The sequence below is a fragment of the Cyprinodon tularosa genome, unplaced genomic scaffold, assembly GCF_016077235.1.
Source record: "Cyprinodon tularosa strain WSP-4 unplaced genomic scaffold, ASM1607723v1 ctg45, whole genome shotgun sequence".
NCBI lineage: Eukaryota > Metazoa > Chordata > Actinopteri > Cyprinodontiformes > Cyprinodontidae > Cyprinodon > Cyprinodon tularosa.
This window is the reverse complement of record NW_024039174.1, coordinates 359,937-374,812: the sequence shown is the minus strand read 5'-3', so window position 1 is coordinate 374,812 and position 14,876 is coordinate 359,937. Positions and strand designations below refer to the sequence as shown.

The window sequence follows — 14,876 nt, the reverse complement described above, 5'->3', positions numbered from 1 at the left end:
CTTTAATATTCCTCCTTGTTAGGCTTATGAGATATATTAATTAGAGGAGTGACCAATTCATTCAATGTAAGATCTACTCATAAAAATTAACAGTATGAAAGATTTAAAATCTATCAGTATGTGTGAAACTGATCTGTGTGACATCTGGAAATAAAAGACATTAAGGAATTTTTGATACAAAATGTTTTATTTTGTTAAAAGTAACTTTTAAAATTAGTGTAGAAATAAAATACACAGGATAATAAATGCAAAAATAAAGCTTTCATTTGGAAATGAGTAACTTTGTTGTGTAAACAGCTTAAAAAACGAGCTAAACATGAGCACAACTTATTATCTGAGAGAAATTTTACAGAAACACGTTTGACTGCAAACAAAACTAAAACAAGGATGAAGAAGAATCCAAAATTTCCATAAAATCATGAATTATGAAATCAGATTCTTAATGAGCCGATTAGTGACCCGTCCAGTTTGCCATCACTGATAATTATGACAGATGGTATTTTGAATATCACTTCAAATTCACAGAAAAACACAAAGGCCTTTAGTTAATAAATTACACATTATAATAATTCAAGGATCTAAGGCACAACTACATCTTAAAAAGGGGAACTAATAAAAAAATAAAAGAAAATATCAAAGATATGATTGAAAACATGGTTTCTTAACAAATGTGGTTCTGGCCTGGATTCAAGCTTCAGTGAGGTTTTCTTTTCCCAAACTCTTTCAGTAATTTCTTCGTCCAGCTCCCGGTTGGATCAAGGCAGAACCGTTTTTCACTAACAGTGGTGATTCTGCAGGAAAGCAACATGCAGAAAGTTCAGAAAACACAGCTTCTGGGTCAGAACACAACATGAATAAAAAGCAATGGACTAAGATGAAACTCTGGTGTAGAAATCTAGGACAACTGAAGGTCTGAGTCCATCAGCAGCCAGAAACAATGTTTCAGCACCACATAATGAGTCCTCTGGTATTTATATGCAAATATGAAAAGATGCTTGAAAACTGTAGAGAGAGCATGGGGACCATGGAGGACCATGGCACCCTGTTCTAACAGGTACTGCAGTCTGCAGGAACTCACATGATGGATCTGATTTTGCAGTGGTCTGCAGTCATCTCCAGGTCCTTCACCTTCCCCTTTGGAATCTGGAGAGCCTGCTCTCTTCCAATGTGCTGAGAACATTTATTAAAACAGATTGATTCAAAGTTTTCTATCTAAGGAAAACCAGTTGATTGCATCGACTCATTGACTCAAAGGCAATCCCTCACACTAAGCATGCTTGTAGCGACAGTGGAGAGTAAAAACTCCCTTTTAACAGGAAGAAACCTCCAGCAGAATCAGGATCAGTGTGAGCGGCCATCTGCCGAGGCCGACTGGGGTTCAAGGAGACAGAAGCAGAGATACAAAAAGCAGCTGTAAAAGGCGGCCCCATTCAGGAAACACCCAGCCAGGCAGACAATCTTCAAGCCAGCTCCCATGTCAGAGGATGAAGAGAGAGAGTCCAGCCAGTTACGGTCAGAGAAACAGGACTACACTGGAAAACAGGCCGATCTCCAGCATCTATAAACAAGGGTGTTGATGGAAGCAGCACAGCTGATGTTTCTCTCCAGGATGGCTTCACAGCCAAACAGGAACAGACGAGGCAAAGCTACTATGACAAAAGGCAGAGAGAGCAGAACGTTAGAGATTGAACTGACAGATTCTGCAGAGTAGGAGAATAGAGAGAGAATGAAGCAGAATGATGAAATGGGGGTCCCTATGTCCTCCAGCAGTGTAAGCCTATAGCAGCATAACTATAAAGATAGCTCAGGTTAACCTGAGCCACTCTAACTATAAGCTTTATCAAAAATTGAAAGTTTTAAGCCTAGCCTTAAAAGTAGACAGGGTGTCTGCCTCACGGACTAAAACTGGTAGTTGGTTCCACAGGAGAGGAACCTGATAACTAAAAGATCTGCCTCCCATTCTACTTTTAGAAATTCTAGGAACCACTAGTAAACCAGATTGAGAACGAAATGCTCTGTTAGGAACATAAGAAACAATCAGATCTCTGATATAAGATGGAGCTTGGCCATTTAAGGCCAATGCCAATAAGGCCAATGAAGAGAAGCCAGGATAGGAGAGATATGATCTCTCTTTTTGATTTTCATCAGAACTCTGACTGCAGCATTTTGGATCAGCTGAAGGCTTTTAACTACAGTTTGTAGAATTCCGGATAGTAAAGAATTATAATAGTCCAGCCTTGATGTAACAAATGCATTGACTAGTTTCTCACCATCCCTGGACAGGATATTTCTCATTTTTGCAATATTCCTCAGATGAAATAAGGAAATTCTAGAAACTTCTTTGATATGGGATTTAAATAACAGGCCCTGATCAAAAACAAAACAACAAGATTTTTTCACTTTATTATCTGAAATCAGTTTAATCCCATCCAAATGAAGTGACTGGCTAATCAGCGTACTTTTCAAAGACTCTGGTCCAAAGACTATAACTTCTGTTTTGTCTGCATTCAGAAGGAGAAAGTTAAGAGTCATCCAGGTTTTATGTCTTCAAGACATGCCTATCTATGTAATGGGTTAGCTTCATCTGGATTTATAGACAGATATAGCTGGGTATCATCTAGCCTGACGTAGTCCGACTCAATTCTAGTCAGAATATGAGTCTGATGCTGCTCCATAGAGCTGTGATTATGGGGCGTGTTTCGAACGAACCAGGAAAGAAAATGCCTCTGCACTCAATTGGATAGATCTACAACCAATAAGAGCAACGGAGTGCGTGACGTATGTTAAGCGAGGCATAGCTGTTGTCCACAAAAATCAAAGCGTGCAGTTTCACGCCTAGAATAAGGAGATGAGACTTGATCGCGTTTCTCTGTTCCTCTTTTAAAATTATTTTGCTGTCGATATCTTCTAGAACAGACCTAATAGCAGAATCTACTCACCCAAACTCTCCAGCGGCAGCCATTATTGTTGTCACCCAAGCGCGCTTTGGTCACGTGGTTGATTACGTTACACTTGATCATCTGTCCATCATCGTATAAAGCCCGCCCTGACAATTTGATTGGATCGCCTAACAGTGGGCGATAATACTCGCGCTACTATGGAGCAGAGCCAGACCGAACTTCCCCGAACTCAAACCTTTTGGGCGGGACTAAGTTCGGACTGGCACCCAGGCTAGGTATCATCAGCATAACAGTGAAAATTATTGAGATAAGCAGCGAGGAAGTAGAGCCCTGATAACATAACAAAATATGTCAATTCCAGTGGGGCTAAACCTCTTAGGGGGTCAATGGAGCAGTGGTGGGTCATGAAGCTGGTTGCTTGAGGGAAAAGTGATCATTCAGTCAGAACAGTCGTCTTGTGCTTAATACTTGCCATGGTTTCTGGAGTTTATTATTTCGGAGCGCTTCACAAGAGCTTTATTCACCAGTTATAGTAATACTTTTTATGTGTTTTAACATTTTCTCAATGCAATATGTGACTTTTGATCAGGGGAAACTGGTTGGACTGAATCCTGACCAAGAAATGGCTTCTCTGTCGGATACTAAGAAAAACTACATTCACAGAACGGTACCAGAGGAAAGATGAGGAAGTGAAAGTAAAAAAAAAAGACCTGACACACACAAAGGAAGTGTTAATCCAACTTCAACCAAATACACAGAAATACCTGCATAAAAACTCTTACTTTAGAGTAATAAATAGAAAATGTCCTTATTATACAGTTCATCCAGAACATATCTGCAATGTTATTCTAAATGGAATTCAATAAATCGTTATAATCTAAACCCTACACATACCTCATTATACAGTGTTTATTATATAGAAAATTTATTCAATATTAAAATCTAAAAAACAAAATCCCATTTATGAAATTATCCACAGCTATTGCTTAAAAGTTTATGATCTTTAGCAGCAATTCCACACATTTTTTGGAGCTGATGGACACTCAGCTTAGTTCCAATATTTTTTGGCCATTCCTGTTTGCAGAGCATCTCAGGCTACATCAGGTTTGATAGGAAACAGTTGAGCAGCTGTTTTGGTTCTAATCCACTCCTTTAAGATCCTGGATGTGGTCAATGACCCAGTCTGAGGCAAAGTATTCTCTGGAAAAAGTTTTATTCCAGGATGTCTCTTTACATTGCTGTATTCATCATCCCCTTTATTCTGACTAGAGTGCCTTTTCCGTCTGCTGAGAAACATCCCCATAGCATGATCCTGCCACAAACATGCTTCATTGCAGGGATGGTAATGTGTCGAGGATCAGCCATACCTGGTTTCCTCCATACATGATGCCTGATATTTACACCAGAGTTGAACCAATGTAATCTCCCTCAACATCAGCTACATACTACCAATACTGCTCCTCAGCATGGCTTTTTAATTCTCTCTGCTTCCTCCCCTAATCTGACAAGCTGGTCTGATTCAGAGCAAAGATATCCCTCACACTTTTAATAGTCCAGCTCTTTCATTTTAGGACTCTATATTTAAATTTAAATTTCTCCACTGTGAGATCAATAAAGTCAATCAATTCTGAATGAATGTATTAATTATCCAAAAGGGTTAACAAACCAGGGTCCAGAACAGGAAGTATAGTTGTAGTTTCAATTTAAAACACCTTTCTTCAGCTTCTCTACTGTTACCTTCAGATAATGTATTTATAAAGGTCAAATCAAATCAATTAGAACGGGTAGACATTAAATGGGGAAACCATAATCGATTTAAAATTAAGAAAACAATTAAAAAAATGTATTTCTCCTTAATGAATTTGTCAATTAATAACTTGATTTGGTAAAATCAGACTGATTTATGTTGTCTTTCAGGAACTGTGCTGCTGCAAGATGCTTATGTCAGCATAATAGAGGCAATTCCCTCTAATCGTTTAAATTCTAGCATGCCAAGGAATTGTACGTATCAGGCCCTTACTCTACATTTTTTACATTAGTTTTCAGACTTCCTATCTGATTTTGTTTTTTCAATACTGACACAGTAATTATAGCGAGAGATTTTTAAAAATCGTGCTAATGTCAGAGGGTTGGGTCTTGTCTCTATGCCTCCTATTAGACATTATTTTACCTGTGAGTCAGGGGGTCAAATCCCGCCTGGGCCCATTATGTACCTTACCACACTAATATGAAAGGTTAAAGCTTAAATCAAGCTGTTAAAGGTATAGTGGAGGATGTTCTTTTTCCAGGGTGATCATCTAAATAAGCAGTCCTCCTAATTGTCAATCATTCAGGTGATATTTTTAGTTAAAAGGCCCTCTTTTGTGCTTGTTACCAATTAGCTATCTTTTTTTAAGCTATCTTTTTTTCAGATGTATATGTGTGGTGAGCTCCAGTTTCAGACAATCATTGAAGCTTGCCTTTCTCGTTGTGGTTCTACAAAATTGGCAGAGGGTCGTAAGAGAAAAAGTGTCTACGAAATGTTTGAGAAGAAAAGAAAGGCCTCAGAAGAGGCAGATATATCCCAGAATGCTTTGTGTGGAGAGCTTTCCTCGCAAAGCTGTCACAGCAGCCTGCTGCTGTCATAGGCTGTCGCTACACGACGAAGGTGACTAATAACAAAGATGGCGCAAGCACCGCACAGTGGAGGCGGAATTACGTAGCCAACAAGGAGCAGAAAGTAGTGATCATCTGCTCCAATGGTCAGTTAACCGAGTTCACTATGAAGTCCACTATATAGCCCCTGCTCTTTATGGTGATAGAGGGATTTAGAGCGGATGTTTGGACACAGTGAGCTTCTATGAGCGATGCGAAAAGCAACTTTTAAACGGAGCATGCACCAGGAGAAATTGACTTGTGCATACTTTTGCACATGTTTAATAGGCGTTCCCTCTCGGGAGCAGGTAAAGCCTCACATGACATTCCTCTCTTTAATATTCCTCCTTGTTAGGCTTATGAGATATATTAATTAGAGGAGTGACCAATTCATTCAATGTAAGATCTTCTCATAAAAATGAACAGAATGAAAGATTTAAAATCTATCAGTATGTGTGAAACTGATCTGTGTGATATCTGGAAATAAAAGAAATTAAGGAATTTTTGATACAAAATTTTTTATTTTGTTAAAAGAAAATTTTAAAATTAGTCTGTAATAAAATACACAGGACAATAAATACAAAAATAAAGCTTTCATTTGGAAATGAGTAACTTTGTTGAGTAAACAGCTTAAAAAAAGAGCTAAACATGAGCACCACTTATTATCTGAGAGAAATTTTACAGAAACATGTTTGACTGCAAACAAAACTAAAGCAAGGATGAAGAAGAATCCAAAGTTTCCATAAAATCATGAAATCAGATTGTTAATGAGCCGATTAGTGACCCGTCCAGTTTGTCATCACTGATAATTATGACAGATGGTATTTTGAATATCACTTCTAATTCAGAGAAAATCACAAAGGCTTTTAGTCAATAAAACAAACAATATAATAAATTCAAGGATCTTAGGCACAAGTACATATTAAAAAGGGGAACTAATAAAAAAATAAAAGCAAAATATCAAAGATATAAATGAAAACATGGTTTCTTTTTAAATTATTATTTATACTCTTAACAAATATGGTTCTGGCCTGGATTCAAGCTTCAGTGGAGTTTTCTTTTCCCAAACTCTTTCTGTAATTTCTTCGTCCAGCTCCTGGTTGGATTAAGGCAGATCTGTTTTTCACTCACAGTGGTGACTCTGCAAGTAAACAACATGCAGAAGTTTCAGAACACACAGCTTCTAATTCAGAACACAACATGAGCCTCAAGGTCTGAGTCCATCAGCAGCCAGAAACAAAGTTTCAGCACCAGATACTGAGTCCCCTGGTGTTTATAGAGAAAGATGAAAAGATGCTTGAAAACTGTAGGGAGTGCATGTGGACCATGGAGGACCATGGCACCCTGTTCTAACAGGTACTGCAGTCTGAAGGAACTCACATGACGGATCTGATTTTGCAGTGGTTTGGAGACATCTCCAGGTCCTTCACCTTCCCTCTTGGAATCGTCATATTACTGTAATGTAAACAGCAGGGACCGTTGGACCCACCCACCTCTAGAGCCACTGGACCTGAGGAAGCAAAAGCAACTTTAGATACCGACCCGGTTCAGACCCACCCAGCAGACAGGAGACTCAGGCAAAGTTCTTTACCTGCAGAGCTGGACCGCAGTAAGTAGAGGAAAGTCAGGAGGCAGAGAGTCAGAAGGATCTTCATGGTTTCTGGACTGATGTTCTGTTGTCTGGATGGAGGTGTAGAAGTCTGTGAATGACCGATCTGATCTGCAGGGTTTATATTCAGCTGATATTTCCACCCCCTGTCATTAAACAGTTGTGTTCTCAGAAAGCAGCATGTTTCCTTCCTCCTCTGCTTCTGCTTCTTCTTTCTCACTCATTGATGTTTTCCACTAAAATGTTCACAGAACCTGCAGGGATTTTTATCCTGCTTAAAGCTCCAGGAATTTGTCTCAGATATTATATTTCTTTTTATTTGCTGTAAAACTGCAACATCTGCAGAGTTTCAGCACCATCTGACTAGTTTCTCAGCATCATTCCTGGACAGGATATTTTTCATTTTTGCAATATTCCTCAGATTAAATAAGGAAATTCTAGAAACCTCTTTGATATGGGATTTAAATAACAGGTCCTGATTAAAAACAACACCAAGATTTTTTACTTTATTATCTGAAATCAGTTTAATCCCATCCAAATGAAGTGACTGGCTAATCAGCATATTTTTCAAAGACTCTGGTCCAAAGACTATAACTTCTGTTTTGTCTGCATTCAGAAGGAGAAAGTTAAGAGTCATCCAGGTTTTTATGTCTTCAAGACATGCCTGTAATCTATGTAATGGGTTAGCTTCATCTGGATTTATAGACAGATATACACTATATTGCCAAAAGTATTTGCTCACCTGCCTTGACTCACATATGAGCTTAAGTGACATCCCGTTCCTAATCCATAGGGTTCAATATGACGTCGGTCCACCCTTTGCAGCTAGAACAGCTTCAACTCTTCTGGGAAGGCTGTCCACAAGGTTTAGGAGTGTGTTTATGGGAATTTTTGACCATTCTTCCAGAAGCGCATTTGTGAGGTCGCACACTGATGTTGGACGAGAAGGCCTGGCTCTCAGTCTCCGCTCTAATTCATCCCAAAGGTGTTCTATCGGGTTGAGGTCAGGACTCTGTGCAGGCCAGTCAAGTTCATCCACACCAGACTCTGTCATCCATGTCTTTATGGACCTTGCTTTGTGCACTGGTGCACAGTCATGTTGGAAGAGGAAGGGGCCAGCTCCAAACTGTTCCCACAAAGTTGGGAGCATGGAATTGTCCAAAATGTCTTGGTATGCTGAAGCATTCAGAGTTCCTTTCACTGGAACTAAGGGGCCAAGCCCAGCTCCTGAAAAACAACCCCACACCATAATCCCCCCTCCACCAAACTTTACACTTGGCACAATGCAGTCAGACAAGTACCGTTCTCCTGGCAACCGCCAAACCCAGACCCGTCCATCAGATTGCCAGATGGAGAAGCGCGATTCGTCACTCCAGAGAACGCGTCTCCACTGCTCTAGAGTCCAGTGGCGGCGTGCTTTACACCACCGCATCCGACGCTTTGCATTGCACTTGGTGATGTATGGCTTGGATGCAGCTGCTCGACCATGGAAACCCATTCCATGAAGCTCTCTGCGCACTGTTCTTGAGCTAATCTGAAGGCCACATGAAGTTTGGAGGTCTGTAGTGATTGACTCTGCAGAAAGTTGGCGACCTCTTCGCACTATGCGCGTCAGCATCCGCTGACCCCGCTCCGTCAGTTTACGTGGCCTACCACTTCGTGGCTGAGTTGCTGTCGTTCCCAAACACTTCCATTTTCTTATAATACAGCTGACAGTTGACTGTGGAATATTTAGGAGCGAGGAAATTTCACGACTGGATTTGTTGCACAGGTGGCATCCTATCACAGTTCCACGCTGGAATTCACTGAGCTCCTGAGAGCGACCCATTCTTTCACAAATGTTTGTAAAAACAGTCTGCATGCCTAGGTGCTTGAATTTATACACCTGTGGCCATGGAAGTGATTGGAACACCTGATTCCAATAATTTGGATGGGTGAGCAAATACTTTTGGCAATATAGTGTAGCTGGGTATCATCAGCATAACAGTGAAAATTATTGAGATAAGCGGTGAAGAAGTAGAGCCCTGATCTGATAACATAACAAAATATGTCAATTCCAGTGAGGCTAAACCTCTTAGGGGGTCAATGGAGCAGTGGCGGGTCATGAAGCTGGTTGCTCGAGGGAAAAGTGATCATTCAGTCAGAACAGTCGTCTTGTGCTTAATACTTGCCGTGGTTTCTGGAGTTTATTATTTCAGAGCGCTTCACAAGAGCTTTATTCACCAGTTATAGTAATGCTTTTTATGTGTTTTAACATTTTCTTAATGCAATATGTGACTTTTGGATTTATTCAACAACATTGAGCCTTCCCTGTATTAGAGAGCAGCAGCCGCCACTGCTCATTAGTGACACCTCTTCCCTGCAGATGCCCTGTTTAAACCGTTGCATTCAAAGAAGCTTTGCAGAACCATCACAGACTGACAGACTGGAGACACTTCGTTACCTGCAGCCATCTAAGCCATCTTTCCCGTCTAGAGTCCAACTCACTCCTTCTTCTGGAACTTATTCATCAGCCCTACAAATAGATTTTATCCCATGTTCTGTTCTTTTGTTTTCAATTTTTGTGCTGTGAAATATATGAGATCGCCCAAATCATCAAAATATGATACATGATAATGAAGAATATTCTGGTTCTTTTTCGTTTTCTTCTGGTTCTTTTTGATCAGGGGAAACTGGTTGGACTGAATCCTGACCAAGAAATGGCTTCTCTGTCGGATACTAAGAAAAACTACATTCACAGAACGGTACCAGAGGAAAGATGAGGAAGTGAAAGTAAAAAAAAAAGACCTGACACACACAAAGGAAGTGTTAATCCAACTTCAACCAAATACACAGAAATACCTGCATAAAAAACTCTTACTTTAGAGTAATAAATAGATATTATACAGTTCATCCAGAACATATCTGCAATGTTATTCTAAATGGAATTCAATTAATCTTTATAATCTAAAGCCTACACACACCTCATTATACAGTGTTTGTTATATAGCAAATTTATTCAACATTAAAATCTAAAAAACAAAATCCCATTTATGAAATTAACCACAGCTATTGCTTAAAAGTTTATGATCTTTAGCAGCAATTCCACACATTTTTTGGAGCTGATGGACACTCAGCTTAGTTCCAATATTTTTTGGCCATTTTTCATTGCAGAGCATCTCAAGCTACATCAGGTTCGATAGGAAACAGTTGAGCAGCTGTTTTGGTTCTAATCCACTCCTTTAGATCCTGGATGTGGTCAATGTCCCAGTCTGAGGCAAAGTATTCTCTGGAAAAAATTTTATTCCAGGATGTCTCTTTACATTGCTGTATTCATCATCCCCTTTATTCTGACTAGTGTGCCTTTTCCATCTGTTGAGAAAAATCCCCACCCTTCCACCAACATGCTTCACTGTAGATTTGGTATTGGGATGGGGATGAGCCATACCTGGTTTCCTCCATACATTATTCCTGATATTCACACCAGAGTTGAACATTTGTAAAGTCCCTCAATATCAGCTCCATACTACCAACAGTTTCCCTGAGCACACCTTTTTAATTTTCTCTGCTTCCTCTCCTAATCTGACAAGTGATAACATGTTTAGCCATGTGTTATCATTTAGGTGGCGCCCTGAAAATTGGCAAACTTTTGGGGAAAAGCTTGTCTGATTCACAGTGAAGATATCACTCCACTTTTAATAGTCCAGTTTTCGGATTCTGAATAAATGTGGAATCCGCTTATAGTGGTCACGGATAATCAACCGCTTACAGTGTTCAAAATGCTTGGGACAGAATAATTTCTATACAAATGCTGTTTATATATATACTGTATATATAATGTAATCAAAGTTGCATGGTACTGTAATAAAATTATTAAGCTCTCCGTTTAATTTCATTTTTCTCATTGAAAAACCACACAAATGGCATTTAGATGATATTCTGATATGATCGTACGTATCTAAAAGTCCTGAGATAATAGTTGACAATAAAGTGTGTGAGCACCCTTTGAAAACTTTCGGTCGGGTTCAATAGTTCATCATAGCACTGAAATACTAGCTTAAGTCACTAATTATTATTAACTTGGATAATTGCTTACAACATGCTTTTGAAAATAAGGGAACTGCACTACAGTGAGCTGTAAGCTCGTTTAAATCGTACTTTTCAGTTTGTACATTCTCTCTTTCATCCTTTTTGACATCAGAACTGGCTCAGAGTTTATTTGCTTAACTGTGTCTTTTGTAGACAGAGTAAGTTTTTGAGTGTAGTTATAGCCACCTTTCCTAACAAAGAAAGCAATTCTTTGCCTCTATGTTCTTTTTCAGTGTCTGCTTCTGTCTTCTTAAATCCCCAGCTGGCCTCGACAGAAAGCTGCTAGAAAGCGGTTAGTTCTGCTGGAGGTTTCTTAATGTTTTAAAGGAGTTTTTCCACTCTCGGTGCATGCATGCTTGGTGGGAGAGTCAGTAAAACAAGGCAAGCAAATGTCCACAGTTGTCACACACTCATCCAGGAGAAGCTAATCCTACAAATAATTGGATGAACTGCTATGCTGCAGTTTGCAATTTGATGTAAGGAGGCACTGAACCAGACTTTCTGAAAGAGATTGATATTTGTTTAAATGAGAAGTATTTTACTGATATTCTTCTTCAGGATTTTTTTTTCTAACTCTGTGGTAAAATATGGATTTCCAGGTATTTCTGTGTTTGGTGGAAGGTGGGAATATGTGTGCTGTGTCAGCTCTTTTCTTTTCTGCTTTCACTTCCTCGTCTTCCCTTTGCAGCCATTCTGTGAATGCTGTTCTCGGTATATGAAAGAGAAATCTTTTTTTTGGCTTAGGATTCAGTCTTGGTTTGACCTGGGAAATATTTATTTCCAGGATAAAAACAATTTAAGTTTCTAGACTGAATAGGTGATATGTTCATAGAAAAGACCTCCTGCTGTAGCTTTTATTAACATGTAGGCATTGATTCTATTGGATTCGTTTTTGAACCCTGTGGCCTGAATGTGGCGGTGCTGCTGATTAACAAAATGTCTGTCTCTGTCAATCAGTCCTTCATCTGTTTCTCATTGTTGTGTGTGTGGTTACCCTCAACCCATTCCACTTTGGTTTCTGCTTGTGGAGGTCATGTAGGGTAAATGCTCGACAGAGAGGTGCACTGCGTAATACTATTAAAGTAAAATTAACAGTTACCCTTCAAAATAAGACTCTTCATAGTTTACACCAGCGATATAATTTGACATAACTTTTAGATAAGACTGTTCTACATGATGAGCAGGAAACAAATAATGAAAGGGGATTTTATGTCTTTCAGTACAGCAGCTGCAAAAGATTTTATTGGTTTATTATTGCGAGGCTTTAAAGTCGTAGTGAAGTCATGTTTAAATTTCAAATCATTCTGGCTTAAAGATGTATATAAACGTGTTCTTTTTCTGACCATATTGTCCCAAAAGTTAGAAAATTTCTATTTCTAAAAAAATCCTGTCTTAAAATCTATCAAAATCATGGCGTCCTCTTCCACAACATCTTCGTCCCACTTTCCTCCTCTAAATAAAAAAAGTATGACGGAGGAGACTCATCCATGACCTCCGACACAAAACTCCTCCTCTTGCATGTTTCCTCTGTCCATAGCGTTCCTCGACAGTGTTGTTGCTAAGTGCTTCTTGGTCCCAATGTAATTTCCCATTGTGAACCTACTAGCACTAAGCTTCCTGGATGGGAAGCGAAACGTCTTCAAACTTGGAAGCCAAGCCCAGTGGATTGTTTTTTTAATTTTTTTGGAATGCCTACCTGGATGATTGAGAACCTTCACCAGCACTCGGTGTATACAAAATGACAATAAAAATGTCTAAATCTAATAGGTAGAACCGGCCTAACCACGCTCCACTGGTCATCAACAGCTCAGCTGTAGAGGTGGTCAACAGCACCAAATTTCTGGGGGTGCACATCACAGACACCCTAACCTGGAATGTAAACACCACCTCACTGATCAAAAGGGCACAGAAGCGCATGTACTTCTTGCGGAGGATGAAGAGAGCCCACCTGTCCCCATCCCCTACCTTCTGCAGAAGCACCATAGAGAACGTTCTGACCAGCTGTCTCACTGTGTGGTGTGGAGGCTGCAGCGGCTCAGACTGGAAGAAGGTGAGAAGAGTAGTAAGAACAGCAGAAAAGATAATTGGGGCTCCTCTTCAGGGGCGGAGCTAGATGGGGGGCCAGGGGTGGCCATGGCCTCCCTTAACCAATCATTCGCCACCCCTACCATTGTTTCTCTCTAATACAGATGGTGCCAGCAGTAATACTCTCAAGTGGAATATTCAACACATTAAAATTTTTCATATATTAACAATTACTTGACAACAATAAGACTGTGGTTAATTATGCACATTAGAATACGGACATTGAAGGCGACAATTCATGCTCTTTTCAGAACTACATTTTGTATTATATGGGGTAAAGATAAAATTATGTCTCTGAAAGCCGTCTAGGAGTCTTCAGTGAAATCATAGATAAATAACTATTTTAATAAAAACTTAATAATCAATTTATGTAGATATTGGTACTTGTAAATATCAATTTTATGCAAAATGATTGTTGATAAAAGTAGGTAAGTAATGACAAAGAAAGAGATGTTTGTCCCAGAACTCAAAGCTGAAAGAATTTTGTTAACAATACCTTTTATCTAGAAAGCACGGATGTTTAAATATATATGCATCTATTTGTTAGCAAAGGTTGTAGGAAAGTATAGTTTGTCTTTATTTAAATATTGATGTTATGTCATTACTTTTCCTGTTGGGACTATGTTTCTCGGCTGGCCTGGGAGCACCTTGGGATTGGATGGATGGATGGATGGATGGATGGATGGATGGATGGATGGATGGATGGATGGATGGATGGATGGATGGATGGATGGATGGATGGATGGATGGATGGATGGATGGATGGACTTTTCCTGTTGGAACAGTGAAGACTGACCCTGATGTTCTGGCGCATATCCACTTTTGGCCACCCCTCAGTGTACATTGGTTATTGCCTGGCCACCCTCATAAAAATTTTCTAGCTACGCCTCTGCTCCTCTTCCCTCCATTAAAGACATTTCATCCCAGCGCTGCGTGTCCCGAGCCCATAACATCATCAATGACCCCGCACACCCCCATCATGGACCGTTCTCCCTGCTGCCCTCTGGGAAGAAGCTTTGAAGCATTCGATGCAGGTCCAACAGATTCCAGAACAGTTTCTTTCCCCACTGCCATTAGACTGCTGAATGTTTTTTAAAATTGGTTATTTTATTTATATTCATCCATCCCTTTTCTTACATGCTTAATCCCAAGTGGGGTCGCGAGGGGTGCTGGTGCCTATCTCCAGCTGTCAATGGGCGAGAGGCAGGGTACCCCCTGGACAAGTCGTCAGTCCATCGCAGGGCAAAACAGAGACAAACAGGACAAACAACTATTCATGCACACACTCACACCTAAGGACAATTTGGAGAAGCCAAGTAACCTAACAGTCATGTTTTTGGACTGTGGGAGGAAGCCGGAGTACCCAGAGAGAACCCCATGTACTGGAAATATACAGTCAAATGTTTATATTACTATTTCTTATGTATTTATTACTGTTTTCAAGTCTGCACTTTAAAAAATGAAATTGTCTAGAGCTGTTTTAAACGAAATTTCTTTTTGTATACATACTTTAGTATACAAAATAAGCAGGTGAAAGGTACTTCAACGATTCAAACACTAGATGGCGCTCAGATTCTTGA

The 14,876-nt window shown here is 39.7% G+C and overlaps 1 protein-coding gene across 1 annotated transcript; it reads right to left on the bottom strand.

Annotated features, from left to right (window-relative positions):
• Positions 1-6,041: 6,041 nt before the first annotated feature.
• LOC119793376 (C-C motif chemokine 5-like) lies at positions 6,042-7,340 on the bottom strand. Its single transcript, XM_038300535.1, has 3 exons — positions 7,126-7,340; positions 6,915-7,044; positions 6,042-6,675 (listed from the first exon to the last, which is right to left on the bottom strand). The coding sequence occupies exons 1-3, from the start codon at positions 7,187-7,189 to the stop codon at positions 6,579-6,581; spliced, it is 291 nt and encodes a 96-aa protein (XP_038156463.1). The 5' UTR covers positions 7,190-7,340; the 3' UTR covers positions 6,042-6,578.
• Positions 7,341-14,876: the final 7,536 nt, after the last annotated feature.